The sequence below is a fragment of the Lissotriton helveticus genome, chromosome 1_1, assembly GCF_964261635.1.
Source record: "Lissotriton helveticus chromosome 1_1, aLisHel1.1, whole genome shotgun sequence".
NCBI lineage: Eukaryota > Metazoa > Chordata > Amphibia > Caudata > Salamandridae > Lissotriton > Lissotriton helveticus.
Genome location: NC_136057.1, coordinates 1,696,006,679 through 1,696,034,106, shown reverse-complemented (window position 1 = coordinate 1,696,034,106; position 27,428 = coordinate 1,696,006,679). Strand labels below are relative to the sequence as shown.

At 46.1% G+C, this 27,428-nt stretch overlaps 1 protein-coding gene across 2 annotated transcripts in view; it reads right to left on the bottom strand.

Moving 5' to 3' along the window:
* Positions 1-1,987: 1,987 nt before the first annotated feature.
* The window catches only part of LOC144831395 (methionine--tRNA ligase, cytoplasmic-like), a 179,760-nt gene continuing 154,319 nt past the window's right edge, over positions 1,988-27,428 (bottom strand). For both annotated transcript variants that reach the window (XM_078688991.1, XM_078688990.1), the window contains 2 exons: positions 10,682-10,798; positions 1,988-2,333 (listed from right to left, as the gene is read on the bottom strand). In XM_078688991.1, the coding sequence (XP_078545117.1) occupies positions 2,181-2,333; positions 10,682-10,798 (270 nt within the window). In that variant the 3' untranslated portion in view covers positions 1,988-2,180. The remainder of the gene's footprint in view (positions 2,334-10,681; positions 10,799-27,428) is intronic.

Below are 27,428 nucleotides of genomic sequence, written 5' to 3'. Positions count from 1 at the left end.
TAAAAGATTTCCAGATCTGGTCTGACTCCTGGGGAATATTCTAAGGTAAGGAATCTATGGCTAGAAGTCTAAAAGAAAACCTGCAAATTAATATTGGGTGTTGCAAATCTGGTTGAGGTTAGACAGTTGTAACCAGGACATTGATCAGAAAGAGATTATGTTTTGCAACTGTAGGGTTTGAGGGGTGACATTTTAGCCATGGAACTAATTACCTGGTCTGAAGCAAGACACCAGATTAACAACTTTATGCAAGTCTAGTCTTTTCTTCTAAAGATGATAGTCAGTGATTCTCATCACACTCCCAGACAGCCCTATTGTATCGGCCTAAAAGGGCCAAGACACTAGTTTACTGAAAGGAGATGGGGAAATTGCTACCTACAATTCAGGCTTACAGCATCCAACTGCTTCCTTTCGTTAATCAGGCAACACAGTAGTGTGAAGAACTGATGCATATCTCTTGCATGTGGACAACAGATCGCCTTAGTCTTTTCAGACTGTACACTCCACCAGACTACGTTTTGCACTGATGCTGTATATTTTTTAATTCCCCAAAGAGAAGCCAACTTTGTCGTAGCAAGAAAAATGTCTATGGCTGGTTTAAGCAAACTCACAAAAATGCAGAAGTGGCTTTGATGGAGTGTGATGTTACAGTGTTTAAACTCAATTTGCTACTTCCCAGTCCAAACCAACCCTGTTACGCATTTTCCTAGGGCATCAGTGGTCACTGAGCATTATTATGTGGGGTACTGTTATTGATCACTGGAGTCCCAGGACCAAAGAACTGGTACATTTTATAACCAAATCACTGTCTTTAGGGACCTGACTCAGTAACGGTAACAAAGGAAATAAATCAGTACTTACTTCTGTGAATGGAGAGAGTTAGAAACAGATTCAGTATAACACAGTAAATAACACCCTTGTAAGTGCTTTACTTCAGAAAAAGACAAAAACCTTTATTAACGGGTAAGTAAAAAAAGCATCTGCTGGTATTTGTCTATATATTAGTGTTTAACATTTGAAGCACCATCTGAGGGTGAGATTTGACCACAAAGGTAATGATTGCTCCTTACATTTAGACACTAGATGTCTGACCAAAATTGGCGTTCTGAGAAACTCTGTACTATGGGACTATGGTTCTGAAGAGAACGGATTTGTAAACTAGATTCAACATCTAAACTTACACCAGTTTCCACAGGAACTGGTGAAGCTAGTTTTTAGGGGTGGGTGCCTGCTCAGCACTGAACAATCTTTACCATTAATGGTAGCTTCTGGGGTAAGAGCCCCCAATCCTTTAGGTACTCTTGCTGGGAACTGGCTACATGTGTTCCAATAAAAAAAAATGACTATGAGCAGTAGGACCTCTGGTTCCGAATAGCAGACAGCAATGACCAGACCCTTAGTCACCACTAACTTCATCACAGGATCTCCTGATACAGAAGTGATGATTCAGTCTAATGTCTAGTGAACTCCACATTTATGCCATCAGCTGGAGAAGGAAACCTAGCTGCTTTGTTCCCCAACAAACATTTTACAGCGGGTACAAAATAGAAAAGTACGGTAATGCTTAGCATCCCTATGCTGACCAACAGGCATTTGATTGGGGAAAAAAACCTTGTGTTTATCTAAGCATATGCTTTTGAAACAGCACTGGGATTATTTGCCTTGGCTGAAGCTTATTAGTGACCCAGTATCACTTGAATTGTGGATTATGTTTAAGGTCAGTTGACTCCAATACAGAAACGCACAACCATGGTCATGCTGCTTAAACCTATAGTCTGGCTATGCATCATCATTATGACTCAAGGACTTTTTACCCCTCCATGATAGGCCTCCTCAAATAGGTACAGTAACCTGGGAGAACTAGTTCACAGTGTGCATTTCACGAAAACCTTACAATACATGGACGTTTAAGAAACAACATCATTGTGGGCAGGATACTCTGCAACCAGAAGCTTTAACACCACCGACCACAAACACACAACAAACCTTTTTTTTTTATAGAAAATAGCAGCATTTAATGGAAAATGTATTAATGATGGTTCTCACAGCTCACCCTCTGCAGTCTTGAGAAATTGAACTGGCTTAGCAGAGGTTTGGTATTTTTTAAAGGAACAGATTCTGTCTTAAGCTGCCACTAGATGTCAAGTAGTTTAACGAAGTTGCCACGTTGTTTCCCCTTTTCATTTTCTCTTCTTCCCCTTCTGTGCAGGAGGATCAGGGGTCTTTCCCTCTGCCAACAATAGTTCCTTTTTCAGCTCCAGGAGTTTTGACACTTCCACATCGACCAACGACTTTTCTGCTTTTTGAGTTTTCAGCTCACGCACCAGGTTCCCCTAAATATTGCAAAAAGAAATGAAAAAATGTAGAGTTTACATAGCACTTCAAAATATTATCTAGGGTACAGTGGTGAACCTTAAAGGTGGTCAAGTGGATAAACTAGAATTGGAACCACACTCCTGAATCCTTGATATGCCCTGACCACCTCACCTCTTCGGCTCACTTGAGTACACAGTGCATCTTAAATAAAGCATGATTTGAACTTAATAGTCATTGTGTGACCTAAAAATAGCTCTAAGAAAATAAGCCAATTAAGGTCTAAAAATATTTGACCATATTTGTGTGTGAGCGGTACAGTCAAGTGTTGCAATACATATTTACAATGTCGCCCAGTACTTTAGTTGTTATGGAATCCCCAGCCATTCATTGGTTTACAGCTACAGTTAAAGATGCACTTTCAAAACCTATTTGCACAGTCAGGGCGCATACACTTAAATTTTAAAACACACAACAATAAAATACACAACTTCCAGGAGTGCTAAAGAAGAACTTAGTCACTTATCTGTAAGAATGGTTTTGCAGCGTGAAGCTCTTCTAGATTCACCTGCGGTGCATTATTTGACCACCTAGTGGTTGGATCTGGAAGTATTCACTTACAAACTTTTTCTAATTGTACGTCGACATAGTGAGAGTACATATGATTCACTATGACATGAACTATAAGCTGACAATGCCCGTTAATGTAACCTCCATTTTAGATTTTTTTTTGTCCTCTGTGCTTTATTCTCCTCATTCGTTCAAGAGGCGGAGAGGTCACATGAATCTAGAACAGCTTAAAGATGCAAAAAACATTCTTACAGGTTTTGTTCACAGTGTAAAGCTCGGCTAGAGCTCACGCTGTGCAGTGATTAGTTAGTGGTGCAATTTCCCTTTGGAGGGCAGTGTGAAGCGGGAGTGATTACTAAATAAATACCTTAGCACCAACTGTATTACTACTGCTTCTGTAGCTAAACAAGTAGTTCGTGTTTTTTTTACGAATATGCATTTGGCTGACCTGGACACTGTCATTAATATGTCTTAAAGATACATTAGACATAAAGGACAATGTTGCTCCCTTTTTCTCAACTCAGATGCCCTCTTGACCTACAGCAGGAGATTTACTCGCTAAAGCAAAGTATATCTGTACAGTTTGAACTACCCACCGGGCAATAGTCCCTTTAGTCATTGCTGTACCCAATGCCTGTAGTACATGAGCTACAAAAAATTGCTTAAGCTTCCAGATATCCTTTACCTCCTGTGCAGAGTATATTACATCTCTTTTTACATCCAACATATGTAATGCTTTACCTGCAGCATTTGTTAGCTTTTGAAAAAAGGATGGTAACTGTATTGTCTGATTACCATAACAAGGCAAAATCACTTTCGGTATACATTTTGGGTGCTATTGCATAATGACCTTGCCCTTTAAAATAGTGAAATATGGTTCTTGAACCATAAACGCTTGTATTTTGCTTGCCGTTAATAACGAGGCAATGGCAATTAAGAATGCTGATTTGAAAATAAATGTTTTAAAGATGGTTGATGCATCAATTCAAAGGTTGATCCCTTAAATGATGCTCACACTATATTCAAATTCTGTTGCTGTAGGGGAACCACATGTGGAGGATATAACCTTTCAGCCCACTCTAGGAAATGTATGATCACTGATATGGAGAACATTGTTTGTCTATTTATACTCCTATTAGTTGCGGCAACTGTTAGTAAATGATCTCTTAAACAGGCATAGCTAAGCTTGCAATCTAATAGGTGTGTCAAGTGCCTCATATCGTAGATTCATCTTCTAATCATTGTTTCGCCGTATTACTTGTAAGCTTGTCATTTCAATGCACAACACTATCTAAAATATGCTTTTCGTGCTTCTTTTATAATACTTAAACATTTTTCAGGGGCGTCCAGATGACTGAATTCTTCTACGTCAGTAGCCAAGCTACTAATTGCAGATCCTTTAGATTTGGGTGAAGCAACTTCCCCTGTTGGAATGTTAGAGTGTCCTTGTGCTTTGGAATCTTGCCTCGTACATTCTGTATTAGATGTGAATGCCATATTTATCAAGGCCACTTCAGCGTCACTAGGATGAATGTCATGTATGAAATGTAGACTTTCTCGCATTGTTGAAAGTAGTGGTTTCGGGGAAAAGCACAAGTGAATCTTCTGCACCAGTTTATTGACAGTGCATTTCCCTCCGACATAGGACAGTGTTGCCTGGAGTCAAAGTTTTGGCAATTCCTTTTTTCTACAGTTGCGGCAAAATGTATGTATGGTGTTTCCCAATGTAGGAAAAGCAAGGAACGTGACAGGAGACTATTGTGTGATGTTCCTTACAACTGCCCATCCCTAATGTACCAGGTTAGTATTGATAATGGGTAAGAGATTGGGCCCCTTATTTGTTAAGGTAAAACATTGCAGTTGTTTTGACTGTTGAGAACTGTGCACTCCAGTTGAGAATTTGACTTTGAGAAGCTTATATGAGTAGGACAGTTGCTAAGTGTGCTAGATAGAGTCTGTTTTATCCTTTCTTGTGGGGACCGACGACCCTTATTTTGAGCACTTCCATGCGTCCACTCTATCATACATGTGATACATCGCTTAAGATGGCTTGAGGAGCTGGTGCATCTTTTTTTGTTCAATCTTATTTGTTACAAAAAAATAGATGATTCCAGTCCCCTTGCAAGGATTGCTCAACCACTCCCGTATTGGTCTTGTATGTAAACTTGCATTTGGAATACAGTGGCTGCACAAAGCCATTATGCAACTTCAAACCTACCCTTAATGTCAGAGATGAGACATCTGGTAAATGAGAATGTGTTCCTCCAAATGCCTTCACCCTCCCAATGTCGGGTAGACCATAGCCATCATAGTCTAATTCAGTCCCACAAAAGTCTCTTTTCTGGTAAGGGGCAAGAGTTTCATCTAATTGACTGACTCTCAAGTCAGACAACAGAACCACCAGTAAGTTCTGTTGACATTGCTGGAATGAGTTCACCTTTACCAGCAAATCGTCCAGGTAAGGGTACACATGAGTAGTGTACTGTCTCAGGTGAGCAAATACCACTGCCAGTGTTTTCATATACACTCCTGGTGCGGACCTTATGTCAAATGGTAAGATTTTGAACTGGCAATATTTCCCCATCATAACAAACCTGAGATACTTCCAGTGTGCCGGATTCATGGGGAAATGAAAGAAGGGGGTCTTTAAGATCTATCACTGCTAAAGAGTTTTGTTCCTGCAACAGTGGCACGACCTCTAGAACGGGTTTCATTTGGAACCTTTGTGTTTTGATTAATCTAGTCACAAACCACAGATTCATGATTGGTCACAATGTTAGCTAGGTAAGATTCAGCATCAAACAGTATACCGATTGTACTCGCCTTTCACCGGCGTGAAACATTTTCTATTGCACCTTTTAGAGCAATTTTTGCATCTCTTGCTAAAAAATGTGTATTTGTTCTTTTTTATATTTATTGTGTTTTTGACTCGATTCATGGTGGCGTTTATATGAACTCTATAAAGTGACAGTATCTGCTTAGGTTTAGCTCCCACTTATCTGTTACAAACTCAGTTGATGAAAAAGTCCAATATTCTGCCCCCTCCTCGTATGTTGAGTATTCTGCATAATAAATTCATGTTTTTATAGCTGTGGTAGATCCTATTGAACTGTTTCTCTATCACACAAAGTGTGTTAGACATGATCGTACTATTGCCAATGTGATAGAGTAAGATGTTTGTTCCTCAGCCCCATTTTTTTGTCTTTGAAACTGATGTGTATGGCTGGCTACCTTAGCCTCTTCTTTCTTTTAAATTTGCCTTTGCCTGTATGCATTGCTCCCATTTCTTTGGCTGCTTTCTTTGCCTTGTTCCTGTTTTTCAGAGACTGAGCAAACCACTGCTCCAATTATACGATTGCCCCAAAAAGGTATATCAATAATATTCTATTGTACTTCAGGTTTCAACCCAGATATTTTTTTAACAAGCCGTGCCTACATAGTGCACCATTGCTTTTTTCAAAGTCAGTTGTGTGCAATACTAATCTCAGGGATTAGTAGGCAGTGGTTTCTCCCTCTTCTAATACTTCTTTCACCCTCTTTTGGGTCCTTCTAAAAGATGTTTTTATTACATCTTCAATTGCATTCATTGTTGGTGGGCATATCTATTAATTAGAATTAGCTATGCACCACTCAGTGCCCGCCACTCTATCCATTTTCTGTCCAATAGCCTCCAGCCTCTTACTATCCGCGTCTGATGGTGGCCTTCGTGTAGCTGGGAATTGCACCCTCTTTTTTGCTACGGATCTTCCAGGGATGGTGGTGTGCTTAAAACCTCTCTCCTGTGCTGTAACATGCTTGGTAACATGAACAAATATTGTTTTTCCTGATGCAGAGGTATTCTAACTTATTACATGTTTCTCCTTGTATCTCAATCTGTACCCTAAAAGAAACAGCTGCACTGAAATGTCATCTCAAGGGGATGATCTGGAAAGTAGTAGTCTACCTTCACCTGTGTAGAATCTGCATTGACATATTCTCATAAAGCTTCTATCTCCTGAATATCATACAGAGCGTCCCTTTATCTGCATCCTGGTGTATTAGTGACAGTTTCTCTCCATTTGCCTCTTCTGGTTCATGCTCCGGCTCTGAGATGCCTGGTATGCTACTTTTATCTTTCCATTTTGGATGTTCTGTCTCCTCTCTTGGTTTCTATATCACAAAGGGATTTGATCATTGGCGTGAAGTAATAGTTTTAACACATTTTTTTTCCTTTATGGGGATTTTCCATCTCTACTTTGAGTGCCCTTTTTACTTCTCAATGTTGGTAACGTTTTATTTGCTTGCTGTTTTTCCTTCAAAGCCAACTGACCGTCTTTCCCATTTCAAGCTCGATTATCTTCTATAGTCAAGCTGGCACCCTCAGACGAATTCTTAGAGTAGCATTGTCTTTGGACTCAGGAAAGGGATGCATCAAAAAACACTCTTCGACTTGCCGTTTTGTCAGGGTTGAGTGTTTGTCTTTGTGTAACAGTGTTAAAACTGCCAGTCAAGGAAATAATCAACTGCCCCCAAGTCTCCAGTTCCCGGTCTGTTGTACCTATTAATGGGGGATAGTTAGGTCTGTTGTACCTATTAATGGAGGATAGTTAGTTTCACATACATTTTTGGGATCTAAGTTATCCGAACACCCAGGTATTTAATATACTGCTTGGCCCCCTCACCAGTAGGGGTATACTTTTCTTTATGCAGTCTTTTTGGTATTTGCCCCACAAAACTCTAGCCAATTGGGTGGCTACCTGATCTTTTGTGACAAAAACCCTTTTGTCCAAGTGCAACAGGGAGAGTTCATCTTTGTTGTATAGCGTACGTGAAGTTGGTCCCAGGCTGCAACTAGCTTCTGTGTAATATGTAAGGAGGGGTGACACAATTGTTCGCTTTCAAAATTACCATCCTCTTTTTCTAGCTGTTGGACCTCTAAATGCGGAGAGGATTAACCATCAACCTGCCCCGTGACCACGACTTTAAAGGCATCCAAGACCATATCCTCCAAGACCTCGCTTCCCTCATTTAGCGTGAGGTGTTCATCTATTTGGTGACTGAGTTCATCATGCACGAAGGGATCTCTCAGTAAGGAGGGATGAAGGTGCCAACCTGGCTGCTGATTATTGGCTCCCATTTCTAGTTGGGTAGTTACTGGGACTCGGTCCGGGACCACAATTGTGGTAAAGTCTTTAGAACGCTGCTTGGCTAAGGGGGCTATGCTAACTAACACAGTCTATGCGGAGTGGGCCTGATGGACATGACAGTAATAGGTGTAGTCTGTGTTCATGTTGTGCAGTTCTCTCCATGTATCCCTTAAACTCAGTTCAGCAAGTGTTGTCTGTAAGTTCATTAAGAAGGTACCTGTGTGGCTCAGTTGCCCAACCTCTCTGTCTGTTTTTGTTAGGGTCCCAAACCATGTTAAAGTGTCCCGTTCGAATAATCCCTCGATTTGCTAACCCTGCCAGTTTCTATAAGAAGTATAGGAGATATGCATCCTGGGCAGTGTCAGGGCAATTGAAAGTAGCCAGAGTAGTTTGATGACTATGAAACTGGTGTGGGAGCACACTGCTTCACCTCCCAGCAGAGTCACCCCTGGGCATCATGGTAGATGCAGTTCAGATCGACAAGCGAGTACACTTGAAAAGTCTTGAGTATTTCACCAGGTGGGTGCAGATTAGAGCTGGCCATCTCTGGACACGTGTTTCTGAATTATTATACGTCATCAACAGAGATTAGGCAAAATTATTTTGGGTTGCTGAGCAGGGTGCCGTATTCTTGGAACACAGTATCTCTCCAGGCGCGCAGGTGCCTCTCCACGAGCTTGTCAGCTCAAAGCGGCTCGAGGGAGCCTTTAAGTAAGAAACTGGTGTGGGAGCACACTGCTTCACCTCCCAGCAGAGTCACCCCTTGGCATCATGGTAGATGCAGGTCAGATTTTTTTGCACTTTTCACTTTTGAATTAATTTTCACTTTCACGTCCCTAGGCTAGGGTGGGCCTTAGAGAGTCCATTCCACCAGGGTTTAACACACACACACAGAGTTCTGATGAATGCCAGGTAAATTCATACCGTTTCATGGCTGAAACATGTCGACTGATTTATAGGAAACTACCACTCTAACAACTGTGGACGATTTTCCGACACATAATTTTATTTGTCCCTAGTGATCATTAGAATAAAGTAAATTTTGATACATTACGGACTATTTTTTAACCATCCACCACTCACTAATTTTCATTGCACATCACTGCCTAAACTCACTAACCCGCTCCGCAGTAAATCTGGCGTTGCAGCACACCAAAGAGACATTCGGTCTCTTTGGTGGGGCCCGATGATGAAGCATGTCATCACTAGGTGGTGAGTGAGGGCTTTCTTTAACGTCTTAAGTGATGATCTCGAGAATCCTGCATCTGGCCGGCCTCCAGCTAGTCCATTTTGGTTTCCAAGTAGAATACTCTTGGTCCAACTGAGTCAATATCAGTTTGAAGCTCTTAGATCATAGAGCCAAGGTTCCCTCTCATCGAACCTAAACTATTCTAGATATCCGGTCTTAATTCTTCTCCGCAAACTTTGTTGCTTTCTCCCCTCCATGTTCATATACATGGTGAAGAGAGGGTGCGCAAGTATGTATCGGGCATGCACATCTAATTTTTATTTTAGTTGTTTGGGATGGATTCTCTGTTTTCTAATCGTGAGCAAAATACGAACGGTACACTACTTAAGCGTGCATAGTACAGGCTTACATTTTGCTTTGTATCCCAGAAACATCTTACAGAAAAATCACAAACTAAGAAAGTGCCAATACAATTAGGCAGTGACATATTTTACGTCTTTGTCCTCTGAAAAATCCACTCTGCCATTAATGGAAGGTAAGTATTCCTTTAGCGGGAGAGTGGAGTGGGGGAGAAAGATAACATAATTGCATATAGGCTCCTGCCTCCCAATTCAAGAAAATCTCTTTTTGTGATGTTCAAATGTACTCATTTCACTAGTGGAACGTGCCAATTGGGTGTCCCCCGCCACCCCCCTCGAGTTTTCAGCCTGTCACGTGTGAGAAACTAAATGTTTCTTTGCGCACCTAAAACTGTAAATGTATGTAACAAAGAAATGTGTAATGTGGACACTAACAGTGCAGTGCACATCTCTATAGCTTTTCGTTGCTTCTTAGTGTTAGGGTCACACTATACCAAGTCTGTGTGCCTCATGTGCATTAGCACACAAGACTATCTCACTGGCACTAGAATCTGTGGCCTGCCGTACACACAGAACATCCTCAGCTACCTCAGTGGGGATGAGGCCTGTAACCTTCAGGTGCCTTTCGTCCGTTTCACGGCCCGTAGGTGCATTAACTCATCAAACTGCCAGGCTTTGGGACCCATGATTCGTAAATTACACACAGATGTCTGCAGTCGACTCTGAACCTCCTAAGTGATCTCACTTTACTGTAGTCTGTAATCTGCAGGCGAAGGGTGCTCTGGCATTTGCTCAATTTACCAATCTACACACGGACAACATTTCTCAAGCTCTTATATAACACACTGAGAATTCACGGATCGGATAAGTTTGAAGAGGTTAGGAATGTTTTTTTAACTTTCAGCCTATTCTCTAACCTGATGCCCCTAGCTGCTATTCACCCAAGATCCTTCTCCACCGTTTCGAATAACCATCGAACGTGTGTTTGTCAGGAACCATGACTGTGCAGCCTAGGATACACCTGCAGACGGGAGGGGGATGTTTACCAACAGAGCCACATCCCGACTGGTGTCTTATATTTACCGTGTTGCCTCGTGAGAATAAGGTCTTCGCTCGCACCTCACCTGTTTCATCACAGCCTCCGTCAGCTCCTTGGCCCTCTGGGGATCCGCGCTCTTTGCAGGCCCTCCTGCAGGAGGGGCCGCGGGCGTCACAGCCTCCGCCTTCGGTTCCGGCTTGGCCTAGAATGTGCAACGAGAGAGCGAGTGTTAGTCTTTCCGCACAGCCACGGAGAGGGAAGCCGCACGCCCCTCAAACAAGCGGCATGTATTTATTTTCAGATTCGTTGCTCTATATTGTATGGCCATTGGCCCCAACAAGGACAGCACACTACTACACAGGTGTTATTTCTGTAGAGAAAGGCAACTGTTCGAAACTAAGATCTTTAGATTTACATAAATTGCTGGGAGTTTGCCCAATCCAAGCCACTTCTGTCTGGCATGACGCTCTCTTGTCGGCTGTTGAGCTCCAGGGGGCTTGACAACTGTAGCCCTCGAGACTAGAAGAGTATATCATGTATAGTTTCAGGTTAGTGTGCTACCCTTTCATGCACAACCGTTAGTTAGCAAGCTGAATTGGAAAAAAAAATAATCATGCGTTGGGCCTCTTCCGGCTATCCCAACGGACTTGATCCTTCCAAACACGTGCATCTACGAGAACCCCAATCCGGATACTATACATGGAAGTAACTTTATTATTCAGTATCGGATCTTTCGTATTGTAAGAACTAGGCCTGTGAGGACTAAGGCCCTTATGCCGCTGGATATTCAGAAGTATGTGAATGCATGAAGATACCATCTACAAGCTACGCTGGTCCATTACAATATGCGCCCTGTTGATATGTTACAAACCTAGTTAACCACATTCTCTTGTGTCTTCTTGAGCCTTTCAGCTATTTGAAGGGGCATATGGCAGTATAATGGCTACGATGGCCTAAGACGCCGTCAGCAGCCCATCACATTTTGGTCAGTAAATTCTTTTCATGTACTCCAAGGAGTGCGGAACCTACACACTGGCAATTCCTATTCAGAGGGCAGGCGGCCTACTACTTTGTATCGGACTGTCCCCTTTGGAGTTCAGCTCAGACTGGTTTGTCCATGTTTGGCTATCTACTGAGATAGTTAAACAAACAATGGCAAAGCCAATAGGAGAACTATTGGCTTTTACCAATGTCTTTTAGCGATGTTGTAGAGCAGCGTGGCAGCTGTGCAGCATGACTAAAAGTAACTTAAAAAATGCTCTAAAAGTTATAAAAACATCCTGCTGTGATGCTGGAAGGTAAAAAAGAAGCACGGATAAGAGTAAAAAAAAATAACTTTTACCCATGCTGCTCTACAACATATTGGCTTTTCCAATGCTTGTTTTCAGTTTGACAACTGATTATGTCCCACCTGGACATCTCTCCACCATCCTGTCACGACCCCCACAGGGAACTCTGCAGGTTGCGTGATCCCTCATTTGTATATGAAATCACCCTGGGGGTCTTGTTTTCAAATGATTACCACAGCATCAGCTCGAAGATGGAAATAGAGGACAGCCTCCTGTAGCACCAGCAAACACCTCTGGCAAGCTTACATGTAAAACCAAAAAAGTAGAATGTGTTGGTGTGTGAATAAGGGCTGGGTTCCTGGGTTGTAAATCAAGGCATGGGCCGGGAGAAGAAATTATTATTTCCCCCTATGGTGGTTTCATTCTTCTGGGGAGAAGTAAGTGATTCAGTGACTGTTAAAAAATGTTAATTTAATAATCACTGAATACATTTCTCCCCCGTATACAATTCTGTAACGTACTGAAAAAGAACACGTGTCTCAGGAGGGCTGCGGGGGAACTCTGCAAAGTCCATCACTTTACCTGTACAGTTAATTCACCATGACTTGACACGTATAGAAATATGTCTCAAAGTAAAATGAACATACAATCATAAAAGCATATTCTTCTGTTGTATTTATTAGAGTTGGGCAGGTAAAGCAATGGTGTGGCATTAGAAACATACATCAGCCCTTCACGGGGGCCTATTCAGCCTAAGGCCAAATACCATCTATGAGATACGCAAGACTGAGGGGGGCCCCTCCTGAAATTCTGTGGGGGGGTCCCCATCATTGAGTGTTACGCCACCAGTTGCAGACAGTTATGGCTTCCCAGGGAGACAAGACAGGCTCTATGAGCGGTTCTCTCGTTTCTCAGTATCCTTTGGTAGTGGAATGAGGGGGACGTCGGAGATGATGGAGAGATGTGCATTGGGACCTTAACAAAGTACATACCCAAAATCTTAACTTAAATGAGTCAGTGGCGGCTCCTCCGCTAAGGTGGAGGAGTGTCGCTCCAATGCTCACTGAGCAATTAAAAACGAAAAAAATAAAATGATAACTTAATGTTGTTATCCTCTTATTTAAGCATTCTGGCTTAGTGGGTTGTGGGCGGGCTGGGCTGGGTAGTTTAGAGTATGGGGAGGAGTGGTAGGCACTTCCTAAGTGCGCACGACATTTTGTCCGGCCGTCTTAGGCCGTCTTAAATGTCATGAGCACTTTGCATGTTCTCCACCCAGGCTGCATTACAGTCTGGGTGGAGAACATGCCCAGCCTCCCAGCCCCTGTCAGAGCGCAGAACTACAGCGCTCAGAACGACAACGCTGCTGTTAAGGGAGCGTTGTGATTGGTCAAGGGAGTCTGGGAGGCAGCGTGCTTCCTGCTGCCACGGGAGAAGTGGACGGAGGAAAGGCAGCGGCCGTCTGCATCTAGCTATTTTTTTTATTTTTATTCCATCCCCTCTGGCCGCCGCAGCCCCCCTGACCCTCCCATGCATGCGTTCGGTAGCAGCCGCTACTGAAATGAGCACAGCTCCCTAGAAGCAAAGCCTACTTTGAACAGTGTCGTGGAAGAGACAGAGCTCATAGCTGAATGTGTATCGCAGCAATAAATCACACAGGACTAAAGTGGTAGAACTGCAATGGGTTCTGTGAGCAGCACCTCCAGGGACCTGGGAGCCAGCATGACCATAGCCTCTAGAGGCAACCACCATTTTTGTGCTGTATGCAAGAACAACTAGTAGACTAGGTAGTGCGTGCTGCCCATCTTTGCATACACCAAAGGAGAGCAGACACAAACAATATACAAACATGTAAGACTATGCACAGCCACTAGGGAACTCATTTGATTTGACCAGGGTCTAACTAGCAAGCCTCCACCCACCATGATTAAAGGCTAAAAGGCACTGCCCTTGAAAAATCAATTCAGCTGCCACTGGCGTTATCACCCCACAGCCTTGTTCCACGCAAAGTACACACTATGGCACAATGGGCACTATATGGACACACCCCATGATGAGCGAAGCCTGGTGCTCTGCTGAGAAAAAGAAAGAAAACATGCAGCACTCTTACTTGACATTTATTTTGTCGAGTTGGCTGAATGAAATACAAACATTGGATTAGGCCTGGGCAAAGCACTACACTACGCTCGCGTAGTTTGCGAACTTTGCGCAACTTTGCACAATGCGAACTGCACGTAGCACAGTGCGAACACGCGTAGTGTAGTGCAGCGGTCATTTTTTCCTTGCTCGCGGTCCTCAACGTCAAGTTGGTGACCGCAAGCAAGCAAAATGACATCCTGGCAAGACTTTCCTCGTTCGCGATCAGCAACATCAAGTTACCGATCGTGAGCGTGGAAAATAAACCTCCCTGCGAGATTCTCAACGCGGGGAAGTCTGGTTTCTCATTGAGAGTGGTCGTGTATGCTCGCGACTGCTCGCGATGAGAAACTACCAGTCCGCGTTGAGAAAGCTGCCGCTCGAGTAAAAATCTCCTCCAGCAGCAGAAAACTACAGCTCACACTGTGCAAGATGGCGTTTTCAATGATTGCACAGTGCGGACAAGCATCCGGCACTGTGCAATCATTGAAAACGGCATCTTGCACAGTGCGAACATGCTACTACGCAGTTCGCATAGTGCTACGCGTAGCTTGCGTTGTGCGAAGTGCACTTTGCGTAGCTTCGCGAAGCGCTACTTCGCAAACTACGCCCAGCCCTAATTGGCATAGCCAATAAGTCTCGCCCTTAGGACCGCAGAAGTGTTTAGCCATTCAGCACATTATCCTAGTGCTGCAACATCTACTCAGAGGGCGTAAGCAAAGACGGGAGCAAAGCCATAAAAAAAAAAAGTCTCCTTACTCATCTCCCAAATGCAGCAACCTCTATTAAACACCCACTGCTTGCCTTTCACAAGTTTTTGAGAAGCCTGCATTTGTGTTGGAGGGCGGAAGCAACGAGGAGACCAAAACAATTTTTATTTTTTTTAAAGTCACCACACCGAGCCATATAGTGCAGCCACCTACATTAAACACCCGCTGCTCACCTTTAATACGTTTCTGCTTAGCTTGCCTTTGACCCTGGAGTGTGAAAGCAACATCGGGAGCAAATCAACTTTTTTTTCCTTTTAAAACGTCACCACACTCCGTAGTACGGCTACTTAAATTTAACACCAGCTGCTCACCTTTAATAAGTTTCTGCGGAGGCTGCACCTGTGTCGGAGGGTGGTGGGAGGGCAGCAGGAAAGACGCAGCACACAGCTCTAGAGTGCATCCACCTACCGGAAACACCCGCTGTTTGCCTGTTATAAGTCTTGACAGAGCTCAGACAAGCCGATCAGTTGTTTTTCTAGAGATCACAGAACGCGGGCAGTGTACACTGTAAAATGTGAACATTGCGTGTTTGCGAAGTGAGTGCCACTGATTACATTAATTTTGTAACAACTGGGAGATAGGTCCTGGGACGTGGGGTCAGCTGGACCGTATATCAATTTTTTAGAAAAACAAGTGCTGACCCTACCAAATACTTATGGCTGCTCCTTAGTTGGAGTAACAAATCAGTCTTATTTCATGATTTGTATGGTATTATTTATTTATACCCTTTTACTTTTGGATTATTTTTAGGATTAGAAATTCATTTGTACGAAAAAGACATTCCATATACATTTAACATGCACTTATTGAACACTTATTCAGACGACATATTCAAATAACATGGTGTATAAACAACAAAACATCACTCTATACATTTCTTATATACATTTGCACAATTGTTTATGCAGCAAAAAATATTCACTATTTACACTGTCTTGCCTTCAGATATAAAGTCACAATAAAATGGAGAGAAACAACAATCTAATGGAAAGAAAACAAATATGACTGGGAGACTTAATCTATGTTCCAGTCATTCAGGAAGCAATTTATTCCTAGCTGTTATCAGTTACTCTTCTCTGTATTGCCGACGCGTTTCAAACTCGCTATTTTAATTTGCGTGTTCTCATCAGGGCTTTATAACTGTTTTCTGCAAGGTTTGTGCAAAAAAGAAAATGAAAAACAAAAGATAAAATCAGTCAGTTCCTCTTTTGTACCTCCTAGCCTCACAATGTCGCTATGGTATCTACATGGACTGTGAAGTGCATACCTTACACGGGTCGTTGCAGTTCGATAGAGTTCGCTTTTTATCTTTATGCAGTGGTCCCTGCAAAAGTGTCTATAGAGGGGGATACCAATAGAATGGAATTAGTTCGCTCTTCCAACAAGTAGCCCTCGGTCTGATACCAAAAAACAGTCCTCAATCCTACCTTGTTCGGGTAGTCACTTCTATCTCTGAATCACTTCAGGTTCGGTAAACATTCGACACATGAACCTTGTTCGAGGTGCCCCTATGGGTCACGTGTGCCCCTATGGGTCACGTGTGCCTGTCCGGGGAGATAACGATATATCACTATGTCTATTCATACACCCTGTTCTTATGCATGGCCAGATACATAGAGTATGGGGTAGGTAAATATGGGGTAGGTAAATATACCGATTTAACATAAAAAAGCCCAGACGCTATGAAGGTGACAAGCGGTTCCTAATCGAATGCTTGTCACTCTATTAGGAAACGGACCTCCGAATTAATATCTAGCAGTCCCCGCGAAGAATAGCGATAACAAGTACACTGAGCCTGAAAGTGCAGGTACAAACCTTTGTTTTGAAGTATCTCCACCTTGCTTGTTTTCAACAGTTATTTAGAAAGCTGGGCATCATTGGAACCCCCCAGACACGTATCAAGCTCGATATTTATTTACAATAGGTAAACACTACCCGTCTAACTTCTCAGGCTAATAGAATTGACATGATATACACCTTCTGTATCATTAGTAACCTCATCAATCTATCTAAATATAAACACTTCTATCTTTTCAGTAGGCTGCATTTTATCTACTACTGGACAGTACGACTGCATCAGTTTCTAACTAAGTGCACACCTCTTTCTGCAGAGACAGTATAGTAGGATAAGGTAACTGTGATAGGTTCATGCTTTATTCCCTTTAATAGTTCTTATCATAGATGCTTATGTGACCCTCCCTTATTACTTTTCTCTCTCTCCTTCCATAAAGGTAGAATCGTTCTCCAATCGGTCTCAGTGCGCAGTACTTTTTTAAGTAACATTGCGATGCCAGCAAGTCCCCCGAGTAATATATTAGAGTTAACCACATAAGAAGGTATATATGAAATATCGCTTTACAATACTGTAACCATCTATGTCGGTTTTTGCCGTAAATACTACAAGATAGCCAGAAGGAATGTTAAAATATTGCGTTTCCTTCTGTTTTAAATTTGAACAGCAAAGAAAAAGATATTCCTCGACAGAGCAGTCTAAAACGTATCAACAGAAGAATAGTGTGCCTTCAAATTTCTATGTAAGTAGATCATAGAACGACATCTTAATACCTAAATCCCCCATGTGTGTCTCCCCTTTTTGTACAAGGGTTATATATTAAACTACATCTCTTTAAACATAATAATGGCCAGTCATAAACATCAATGTCTCACTGACTTAATTTTCTTAAATACCGCTTACATTCTATCTTCCCTTTATTTCTTCTCGTTTTCTCAATCTTGGTTATGATTTTCTATATTTAATAGACCACTTCTTTTCAGTATAACGGATGACAAATATGGAATGTACTGATGTACAGTTTACAGATACATAGAGGAATGTGACCATCGAAATAAATAGATGTGACTTAAAACTTATGACATGATCATATAGCTGCTTTTCGATTTGTCTAAACCAAAATAGCAATATAGTATCAAATGTGTTATAATTAATAGCTAGACCTAAACCCAAGACTGTTATACTATGTATAGAATGAATATGTAAGCTCATGAAACTTTCATGGTATGGGACATGTTTTTTTGATTTTTTTAGTGTTGTGTCTAAATATTTCACTGCAAATGACGGACTCCTGAAGAAGGCTAATGCCGATACGCGCGTAGAGTTCCATCTACCGCTTTGCTCATTCCATTCAAGCTCTATTTAACATCGGAGTCATTTGTGTTGTTCACTTTTTATTTTCATTTTTTTCATTTTCTCACTTTTCATTTTCTCACTTTGAAAACAAAAATGTTTATTACATACTTTTTAACTTAGAAATTTATATTTTTATAAACCAAATATGTTCTAAAAAAATGTTTAAAAAGATTGAAATAAAACAAAAATATTAATTTATACTACAATAACAAGTGTTGTCCTCATCAGTCCTTCATGACATGTCACAATAATTATGTAGTTATTTATTTCTCTTCTTGGGTTGATTGGCTTAATAATATATCTCACTACTTATTGTTTTGCAAATAAGTTCTTATATGTTTCCCTACAAGTAGTGAATGCACCGTGAGTAGGGGTCCCCCTTCTTTTCAAATTGTGTCTGGCCATGCATGAGAACAGGGTGTATGAATAGACGAACAAGTTACTTACCTTCGGTAACGATATATCTGTAAGAAACAGTAGTTAGTATTAGATTCCTTACCTTAGAATATCCCCAGGCGTCAGTCTGGATCCGGAAACTTTTGCGTAGCAGTACCCCTGCGCGTCGGTAGGCGTCGTCTGCGGCTCCGCGTCGTCGGCGTCGTGCGCCGTGATGACGTCGCTGGAGTATATAGACGCCGCCTCCGCGCGCTGACGTCAGTTCTTTGCACACAGCTTTTCCGCGCCAGAACACGCAGAGCCATGTGAGAACTAACACTGGTGCCATTTGAAACTAGGGCCCTGAAAGGGATGACCTTAACCCTAGGTATCAGTTCGCAGAACGGGGAGGACGGGTGGGGCGGTAAGGAATCTAATACTAACTACTGTTTCTTACAGATATATCGTTACCGAAGGTAAGTAACTTGTTCATCTGAAAGAAACAGGTTAGTATTAGATTCCTTACCTTAGAATAGATACCCCAGCAATACCAACCCCGGTGGTGGGTCTGCGAACCAATACAAACCTACACCAGAAAGTCCTGGAGGACCGAACGGCCAAAGAAGCCATCCCTCCGGACTTGACTGTCCAGGCAGTAGTGCCTCACAAAGGTGTGCAGCGAGGCCCACGTAGCCGCCTGGCAAATGTCCTGCAAAGGGACTCCCCGGCCCAGGGCAGTAGTAGCCGCCGTGGCCCGAGTGGAATGGGCCCTCAGCCCAACAGGAGGCTCCTTCCGAGCCAAAGAGTAGCATGCTTTGATGCACAGGACGACCCACCGAGAGATGGTTCGTTTCTGTACCGCCCTTCCCTTCTTCTCACCCACGTAGCCAACAAACAGTTGGTCATCCACCCGGAACTGGCGTGTGCGATCCATGTAAAATGAAAGCGCACGTTTTGGGTCCAGACGATGGAGCCGCTCCTCATCCTTTGAAGGATGCGGAGGCGGGAAGAAGGAGGGTAAGGTGATGGACTGCCCGATGTGAAAAGCAGAAACTACTTTGGGCAGGAAAGAAGGCCTAGTCCTAAGAACCACCTTGTCAGGATGGACGGACAAGAAAGGAGGTTTAACAGAAAGAGCCTGGAGCTCACTCACTCTCCTGGCAGAGGTGATGGCAACCAGGAAGGCCGTCTTTAAAGTGAGAAGACGGAGAGGACAGGAATGAAGCGGCTCAAAGGGAGCGCACATCAAGAATGTCAGAACGAGGTTCAAGTCCCACTGAGGCATCACGAACGGAACAGGAGGATACATGTGCGTGATGCCTTTCAAGAATCTCAGTACAATAGGGGACTTGAATAAGGATGGCTGATCAGGTAGCCTTAAGAAGGCGGAAAGGGCAGAAAGGTAGCCCTTGATAGTGCCCAGAGCAGAGCCCTGCTGGGCAAGAGAAAGAAGGAAGAGGAGAACCTCGGAAAGAGGGGCAGAAAGGGGATCCACAGCCTTTGCTGTGCACCATGCCACAAATCTTTTCCACCGGAAGGCGTATACCGACTTTGTGGAGGGACGCCTGGCTGCCAGAATCACATCACAGACTTCAGGAGGCAAGTCGAATGGCCTCAACTGTCGCCGCTCAATCTCCACGCATGGAGGTGGAGGCTGGACAGGTTCGGGTGGAGGACCGTCCCCTGCTGCTGCGACAGAAGGTCCTCCTGAAGGGGCAGGCGGATCGAGGGACCGACTGACATGCTGAGTAGCTCGGGATACCAGTATCTTCGAGCCCAGTCCGGAGCCACAAGGATAACTTGGGCCCGGTCGTGCCTGATCTTCTTCAGCACTCTGGGCAGAAGTGGTATAGGCGGAAAGGCGTACAACAGACCGCAGCTCCACTCGCGCCGAAAGGCGTCGCCGAGCGAGTGCCGTCTTGGAAACTCCAACGCGCAGAACTGATGACATTGCGCGTTCTCTTCTGTGGCGAATAGATCTAACCAAGGCTCTCCCCATTGCTGAAAGAGGCCGTTCGCCACGTCCGAGTTCAGACGCCATTCGTGATCCACCGAGCACCGACGGCTGAGTTCGTCCGCCCTGGCGTTCAGAGAACCTGCCAGGTGTTGAACCGTCAGAGTCACGCCCTGACGTTCCAGCCATTGCCAGAGGCGCAGAGCCTCCTGGCAAAGGGTCCACGACCCCACACCGCCCTGTTTGTTGCAGTACCACATGGCGGTGGTGTTGTCCGTGAACACCTGCACTACACTCCCGTTGACAAAGGGGAGGAATGCCTTCAGTGCTAGGCGAATCGCCCGCAGCTCCAACATGTTGATATGGAGCCGGGACTCCGCCGGAGACCAGATGCCTCTGATCTCCGCCTCTCCCAAGTGGCCACCCCAGCCCTGGAGGGACGCGTCCGTCACAACCACGTGCTCCGGTTGGGGAAGGGAGAGGGATCTGCCTCTGACCCAATCGCGGTCCGTAAGCCACCACTGCAACTGTCTCGCAGTGCCCTCCGAGATCAGGACATGGTCGGACAGGTTGCCCTGATGCTGGGCCCACTGAAACTTCAGGTCCCACTGCAGAGCCCGCATCCGCCACCTGGCGTGATGCACCAGAAGGATGCAGGAGGCCATCAGCCCCAGAAGCCGCAGCGTCAACCTGACCGAAATCCGGGACAACGGCTGAAAGATGGGAATCAGAGCCTGAATATCCCGGACCCGCCGTTCCGGAGGATAAACCCGAAACTGCGCCGAGTCGAGAACCGCTCCGATGAAAAGGAGCTTTTGAGAGGGACACAGGTGTGATTTCGGCACATTGATGGAAAACCCCAGCGTGTGCAGGAGGTCTGCCGTCATCTGAAGGTGGTGGACGACTGTTTGGGGCGAGCCCGCCTTCAACAACCAGTCGTCGAGGTAGGGGAAGACTGAAACCCCTAACCGGCGCAGATGAGCTGCGACCACCGCCATCACTTTCGTGAACACCCGTGGGGCGCTGGTAAGGCCGAATGGGAGCACGATAAACTGAAAGTGCTCGTGGCCTACCGTGAACCGCAGGTAACGCCGGTGGGCCGGCAGGACGGGGATGTGAAAATACGCATCCTGCAAGTCCAACGCTACCATCCAGTCTTGTGGGTCTAGAGCAGCCAAGACCTGAGCCAAAGTCAACATCTTGAACTTCTCCTTCCGGAGGAAGCCGTTGACGTCCCGTAGGTCCAAGATAGGACGAAGGCCCCCTTTGTCCTTCTTGGGCACCAGAAAGTAGTGGGAGTAGCAACCACACCCTACTTCTGGCCCAGGAACGCGCTCGATGGCCCCCTTGGCCAAGAGGGCCGTAACTTCCTCCTGCAGAAGTGTCAAGTGGTCCCCCGACACACGGTGGTTCTGCGGTGGCATGGCTGGAGGAGTGGACTCGAAGGGGAGGGAGTAGCCCCTTCGGACGAGCTGCAGCACCCACCTGTCCGATGTAATCGTGCGCCAGTGGGAGTGGTGATGACGAACCCTGCCACCCACTGGCGTCACATGGGCCCGAAAGCTCGGACTAGGAAGATTTGGAGGCTGCAGCGGGGGGAGGTGTGGACTGACCTCGCCGCTGCCCTCTACCGCCACCACGGCGGAAACCACGGCCGCCACCGCGCTGGGGAGCATTCTGCGGCGCGTGGCTGGCAGCACGCGTGGGACCGCCCCTTCCTTGGCCACGAAAGGGGCGAACGAACCCTGCTGCTGGCGCTGGGTCGAAAGACCCAAGGACTTGGCCGTGACCCTGGAGTCCTTGAAGCGCTCAAGCGCGTTGTCCGCCTTGTCACCGAACAGGCGACTGCCATCGAAAGGCATGTCCATGAGGGCAGTCTGGACATCCGGCGAGAAGTTGGCGGATCTCAGCCAAGCATGGCGACGAATCGCCACCGTCGTGGACATAGCCCGTCCCAGCGAGTCGGTCATGTCAAGACCACACCTAATCGAATACCTCGCCGCGTCCCGGCCTTCAACCAAGGCCTGGTTGAGCTTGTCCCACACCTCCTGCGGGCACTGCGGCAGACACTCCGCGACCGTGTCCCACAGAGAGTGGGTGTAGCGGCCCAAGAGGCATGCGGTATTACAAGACCGCAGTCCAGCACTCAAAGACGAAAAGACCTTCTTGCCAAATTGGTCATATCGCTTCGATTCCCGATCGGGCGGAGCCGACGGGAATGCGGACTGGGAAGTGGAGGCCTGGATCACCAGACTCTCCGGGGAGGGATGGGTGGAAAGGAAGGCAGGGTCGTCCGAACACGGACGGTGACGCCTGGCAACGTTCCGGTCAACCGGTGCACCGGAAGCGGGCCTGGACCAGGTGCCCAAAAGGACATCCGTCAGGGCCTCATTAAATGGCAGCAGAGGCTCCTGTGGGCACGACTGCGGTTTAAATACTTCGGTGAGGATGTTAGGTTTCACCTTAGCGACTGGGAGCTCAAGGCGCAAAGCCTTGGCAGCCCTCATCAGGACCACCGAATAGGCAGCCCCCGCCTCCGACGCCACAGGGGAAGGCGAGACAAACCCAGGGTTGGGCGACTCGTCCAGACCACTGGCCTCACCTAAGTCACCTACCCAGTCCACGTCATACTGGCAGGCTCGTGACAAAGGGTCCTCAGACCCCTCCCAACCCTCTCCATATTCGTCCTCATCGCCATAGGACGAGTCGACGATGTAAACCGGCTCCTCGGAGCCAATGGGCCCCAACGGCGCCGGACTCGGCGTCGGACGACGCCGGTCCGACTCCGCGTCAGGAGTCAGAGAGGGATCGGGGGTGGCGCCGCGCGGCGCCGGCGCCGGGGACCCGACGCCGGCCGGAACCGACGGCGGAGTCACGGCGCCGCGCGGAGGCGGCACCACGGGTTGCCCCAATGGAATCGGCGCCGGGGAGGCCGGAGGACCAGCCGGCAACGACCCTGAAGGGCCCAGCGGCGCCGGGGCCGGAGCCGCCGGCGGCGCCGGGGCCGGAGCACTCGGCGGCGTCGGGGCAGGTGCACCCGAACCGCTCGGGCTCCCAGACGGGACCGACGGGCCCGCAGGCGCCGTAGGCCCTGCCGGAGGAGACATCGCCCTCATAGCCATGAGGAACGCCTCAATCTCCTCGCGTGACGCGCCTTCCCCAGGGACCGACGGGTATGGGGCAGACGGCGTCGGCGACCCACGCGGGGCCGCGGGGGTGGGGCCACCCGAACCCCCAGCCGAATCACGCGGGCGTCGGGGGAGTCGGGGGTACGATGATGACGCCCCGACCTCTTGTGACGCTTACCTGATGAACCGGAGGAATGGTGGCGACTCCCGGAGCGCTCATGGCGGCTCCGCGATCGCTCCCTCGACCGCTCCCTCGACCGCTCCCTCGACCTCCGACCGGACCGGGACCGCTCTTGACGCGGGGCCGACACTCGGAGTTCGAGCAGCTTGCGGGACCGCTCCCGTCTAGCTTTACCTGTCAAGGCCCGGCAGTCGACGCAAGACTCGACGTCGTGGTCCGCGCCCAAACACCGGAGGCAGAGTCGATGGTGGTCGGTGACCGACATCATTCGGTCGCACCCGTCGCAACTCTTAAACCCAGGCATCCTACCGGCACCTTGAAGAAGAGTTAAAGTTAACAAAACTAGGTCAAAAGACCGGAGTACTGCTCTTCGGATCTGCGCTAACTGGCGCGGAAAAAAGAAGAACTGACGTCAGCGCGCGGAGGCGGCGTCTATATACTCCAGCGACGTCATCACGGCGCACGACGCCGACGACGCGGAGCCGCAGGGGACGCCTGCAGACGACGCCTACCGACGCGCAGGGGTACTGCTACGCAAAAGTTTCCGGATCCAGACTGACGCCTGGGGATATTCTAAGGTAAGGAATCTAATACTAACCTGTTTCTTTCAGATGTAGTGATATATCGTTATCTCCCCGGACAGGCACACGTGACCCAGAGGGGCACCTCGAACAAGGTTCATGTGTCGGATGTTTACCGGTGACTACCCGAACAAGGTAGGATTCAGGAGTGTTTTTTGGTATCAGACCGAGGGCTACTTGTTGGAAGAGCAAACTAATTCCATTCTATTGGTATCCCACTCTATAGACACTTTTGCAGGGACCACTGCATAAAGATAAAAAGCGAACTCTATCGAACTGCAACGACCCGTGTAAGGTATGCACTTCACAGTCCATGTAGATAACATAGCGACATTGTGAGGCTAGGAGGTACAAAAGAGGAACTGACTGATTTTATCTTTTGTTTTTCATTTTCTTTTTTGCACAAACCTTGCAGAAAACAGTTATAAAGCCCTGATGAGAACACGCAAATTAAAATAGCGAGTTCGAAACACGTCGGCAATACGGAGAAGAGTAACCGATAACAGCTAGGAATAAATTGCTTCCTGAATGACTGGAACATAGATTAAGTCTCCCAGTCATATTTGTTTTCTTTCCATTAGATTGTTGTTTCTCTCCATTTTATTGTGACTTTATATCTGAAGGCAAGACAGTGTAAATAGTGAATATTTTTTGCTGCATAAACAATTGTGCAAATGTATATAAGAAATGTATAGTGATGTTTTGTTGTTTATACACCATGTTATTTGAATATGTCGTCTGAATAAGTGTTCAATAAGTGTATGTTAAATGTATATGGAATGTCTTTTTTGTACAAATGAATTTCGAATCCTAAAAATAATCCAAAAGTAAAAGGGTATACATAAATAATACCATACAAATCTAGAAATAAGACTGATTTGTTACTCCAACTAAGGAGCAGCCATAAGTATTTGGTAGGGTCAGCATTTGTTTTTCTAAAAAAAACTGATTACATTAAGGAAGCGCAGCCACACACAAATATTATTAGAAATAAATACAATGCATCTGTAAAAATAACGACAAAAATAAAACGGAGTATGCCTACAAGGAAAAAGCAATTACTTAAGGAGACGGGATATGCATTATCCCTTTGAATAAATCCGGCCCTACCATGAGGTTTATAATCGCAGCATTTGTGTTGGAAGCCAAAGCAGTGACGGCCAAACCCCATATTTAAAGAAAAATCTGCTTTTGCGTTGGAGAGTGGTGAGAAGACAGAAGCAAAGACAGGAGCAAGGCCATTAAAACTAGCAGCAGTAATGGACTTGCCCAGCGAGGCAGAAGAGGGCTACTGCAGATAAGGCTTCACTTAACACCCCCATTTTCCTGGATATTGGTGAGGCGGACATCTGGCGACAGCACATCCCTCCTTTGAATTTACTGATTTTGGAAGGTACAGAAACACAGTTCTGCTGTGGTGTTTATCATCAAAGAAAGAACTCATAGCCAGGCTGCATTGATCTCTGTCTTTAGTGTAAACAGCAGAAGAGCGCTTTGTCGTCCTGTGATGGATGGGTAGTTGCTCGGTGCGTGAAACCTCTACAATCTCGTGTAGAATTAGGGCAAGGAACCTTATAAACTCTGAGTAATGCTAGATGAATAGTGGGCGGAGTCTAGGGGAGTGCGGGCGACAGGCTCAGCTATAAAGTAAATTAAATAAATGAAAAAAAAACAAGAACAGCCGCTAAAGTGAAAGCGACCGAGCTATGTTCAATTAGTAACCTGATCCACAACGCAACAAGGAATGCAGCTGCACCCTGCACGCCGCTGCTCGCTCCAGAGAGCAAAGCGCAGTGGGAGTGAACCTTTGAAGAAGAGGTGGGACATGCCCCCGCCTTTGGCCATTTGCGTGCTGTCATTAATGAAAAGACACACGCAAAGGCCAATACAATGTGTGGGAGGAGTCAGACCCACATGAAGTTTTGAGCGCTCACATGAAGCCTCCCATAGAGCAGCGCATAAGCGCTGCACTAGGCTCGACCTAAAAACCAGGCCCCATCATGAACAACAGTTCGCAAAGTAAACAGGTCTGGCTTGTATTTAGCCCCTTCGCTGTGGGGGTTATTTTCCCGCTGTGCTGGGGGGGAGGGGGGCGCGCACAGCGCCCGCATGCTCATGACGAGCTGAGCTCTTCATGAGGCACGGCGCTCCTGTGCTCATGACGAGCTCAGCTCGTCACAGGTGCATTACCTGCCGTGGAACGCTCAGCACAGCAGGGGAAATATCCCCGCATGCGAGCGTTCCACGGCTCATGACGAGCTGAGCTCGTCATGAGCACCGGAGCGCCGTGGCTCATGACGAGCTCAGCTCGTCATGAGCATGGAAGAGGTTAGAGTCCCTAATGTAATACTTCTAAAAAGCCATCAGAAATGAAATAAAAACCTAACGCTTTGTGCATCAGATGCATCTGCTCATCACAGAAAATTACATTTTCTGCTTCCTCTACATGTAAATCACTGTGGCACTTAACTATGCATGCAAGGTTGCTGGGTTTCCAAGAGAGGCAATAATTCTCCAATGCCAGGGGGCAGGGCAACACAGGATTCCATACTAGCAGAAGATTAAGGCGTGACTGCATGTCTCCTAGATGCGCTGCCTATAAATCAAGACTGCCAGTTCCTGCCTGTGATAGAGCCGCCGCTGGGGGGAAGGGAATAAAAGCAGCCAAATATGCTGGCCCTGAAATGTCATACCCTTGCCAGGGAAGTGGGGCACATGCTTCGGGCAACAAAGTGGCATGAGTGGATGGGGTCAAGAGGGTAGAAAAAAACAACAAGCACTGGCGTTGCCAATAGGTCTCGCAGTAGGAAAGTTGGAGCTATTACAATTGCAAATAACAATGCCTTTTATTTTTGTTTTCATTTTAAAAACATAAAGGCCTTTGTCATTTACATAACCAGTAGCTCCAACTTTCCTACTGCGAGACCTATTGGCAACGCCAGTGCTTGTTTTAAGGGCAGGCAGTGGTCTCTGGGACCACTACCTGCTCTTAAAAAGTATTTTCCCTCATACTCACAGTATGTCAGTGACTCACAAACTAGCATTTGTAATTGATGTTCCCCTTTTTTGCGGCCGCAAACAGGAGGAGGATCTCCAGTTTGCGGCCACAAAAAAGGGTCGTAAATCTGGCCCTTAGAGCTTTATTTGGAGTTGGCGGATGCTAGATAGGACATCCACCAAAAGGTATAGGGTGCCCTGTCCACCGTATTCGGAGTGCATTGATACCAATAGCACTCCGAGTATGGAGAAATGTACATCCAGCCCTTTTTGGTG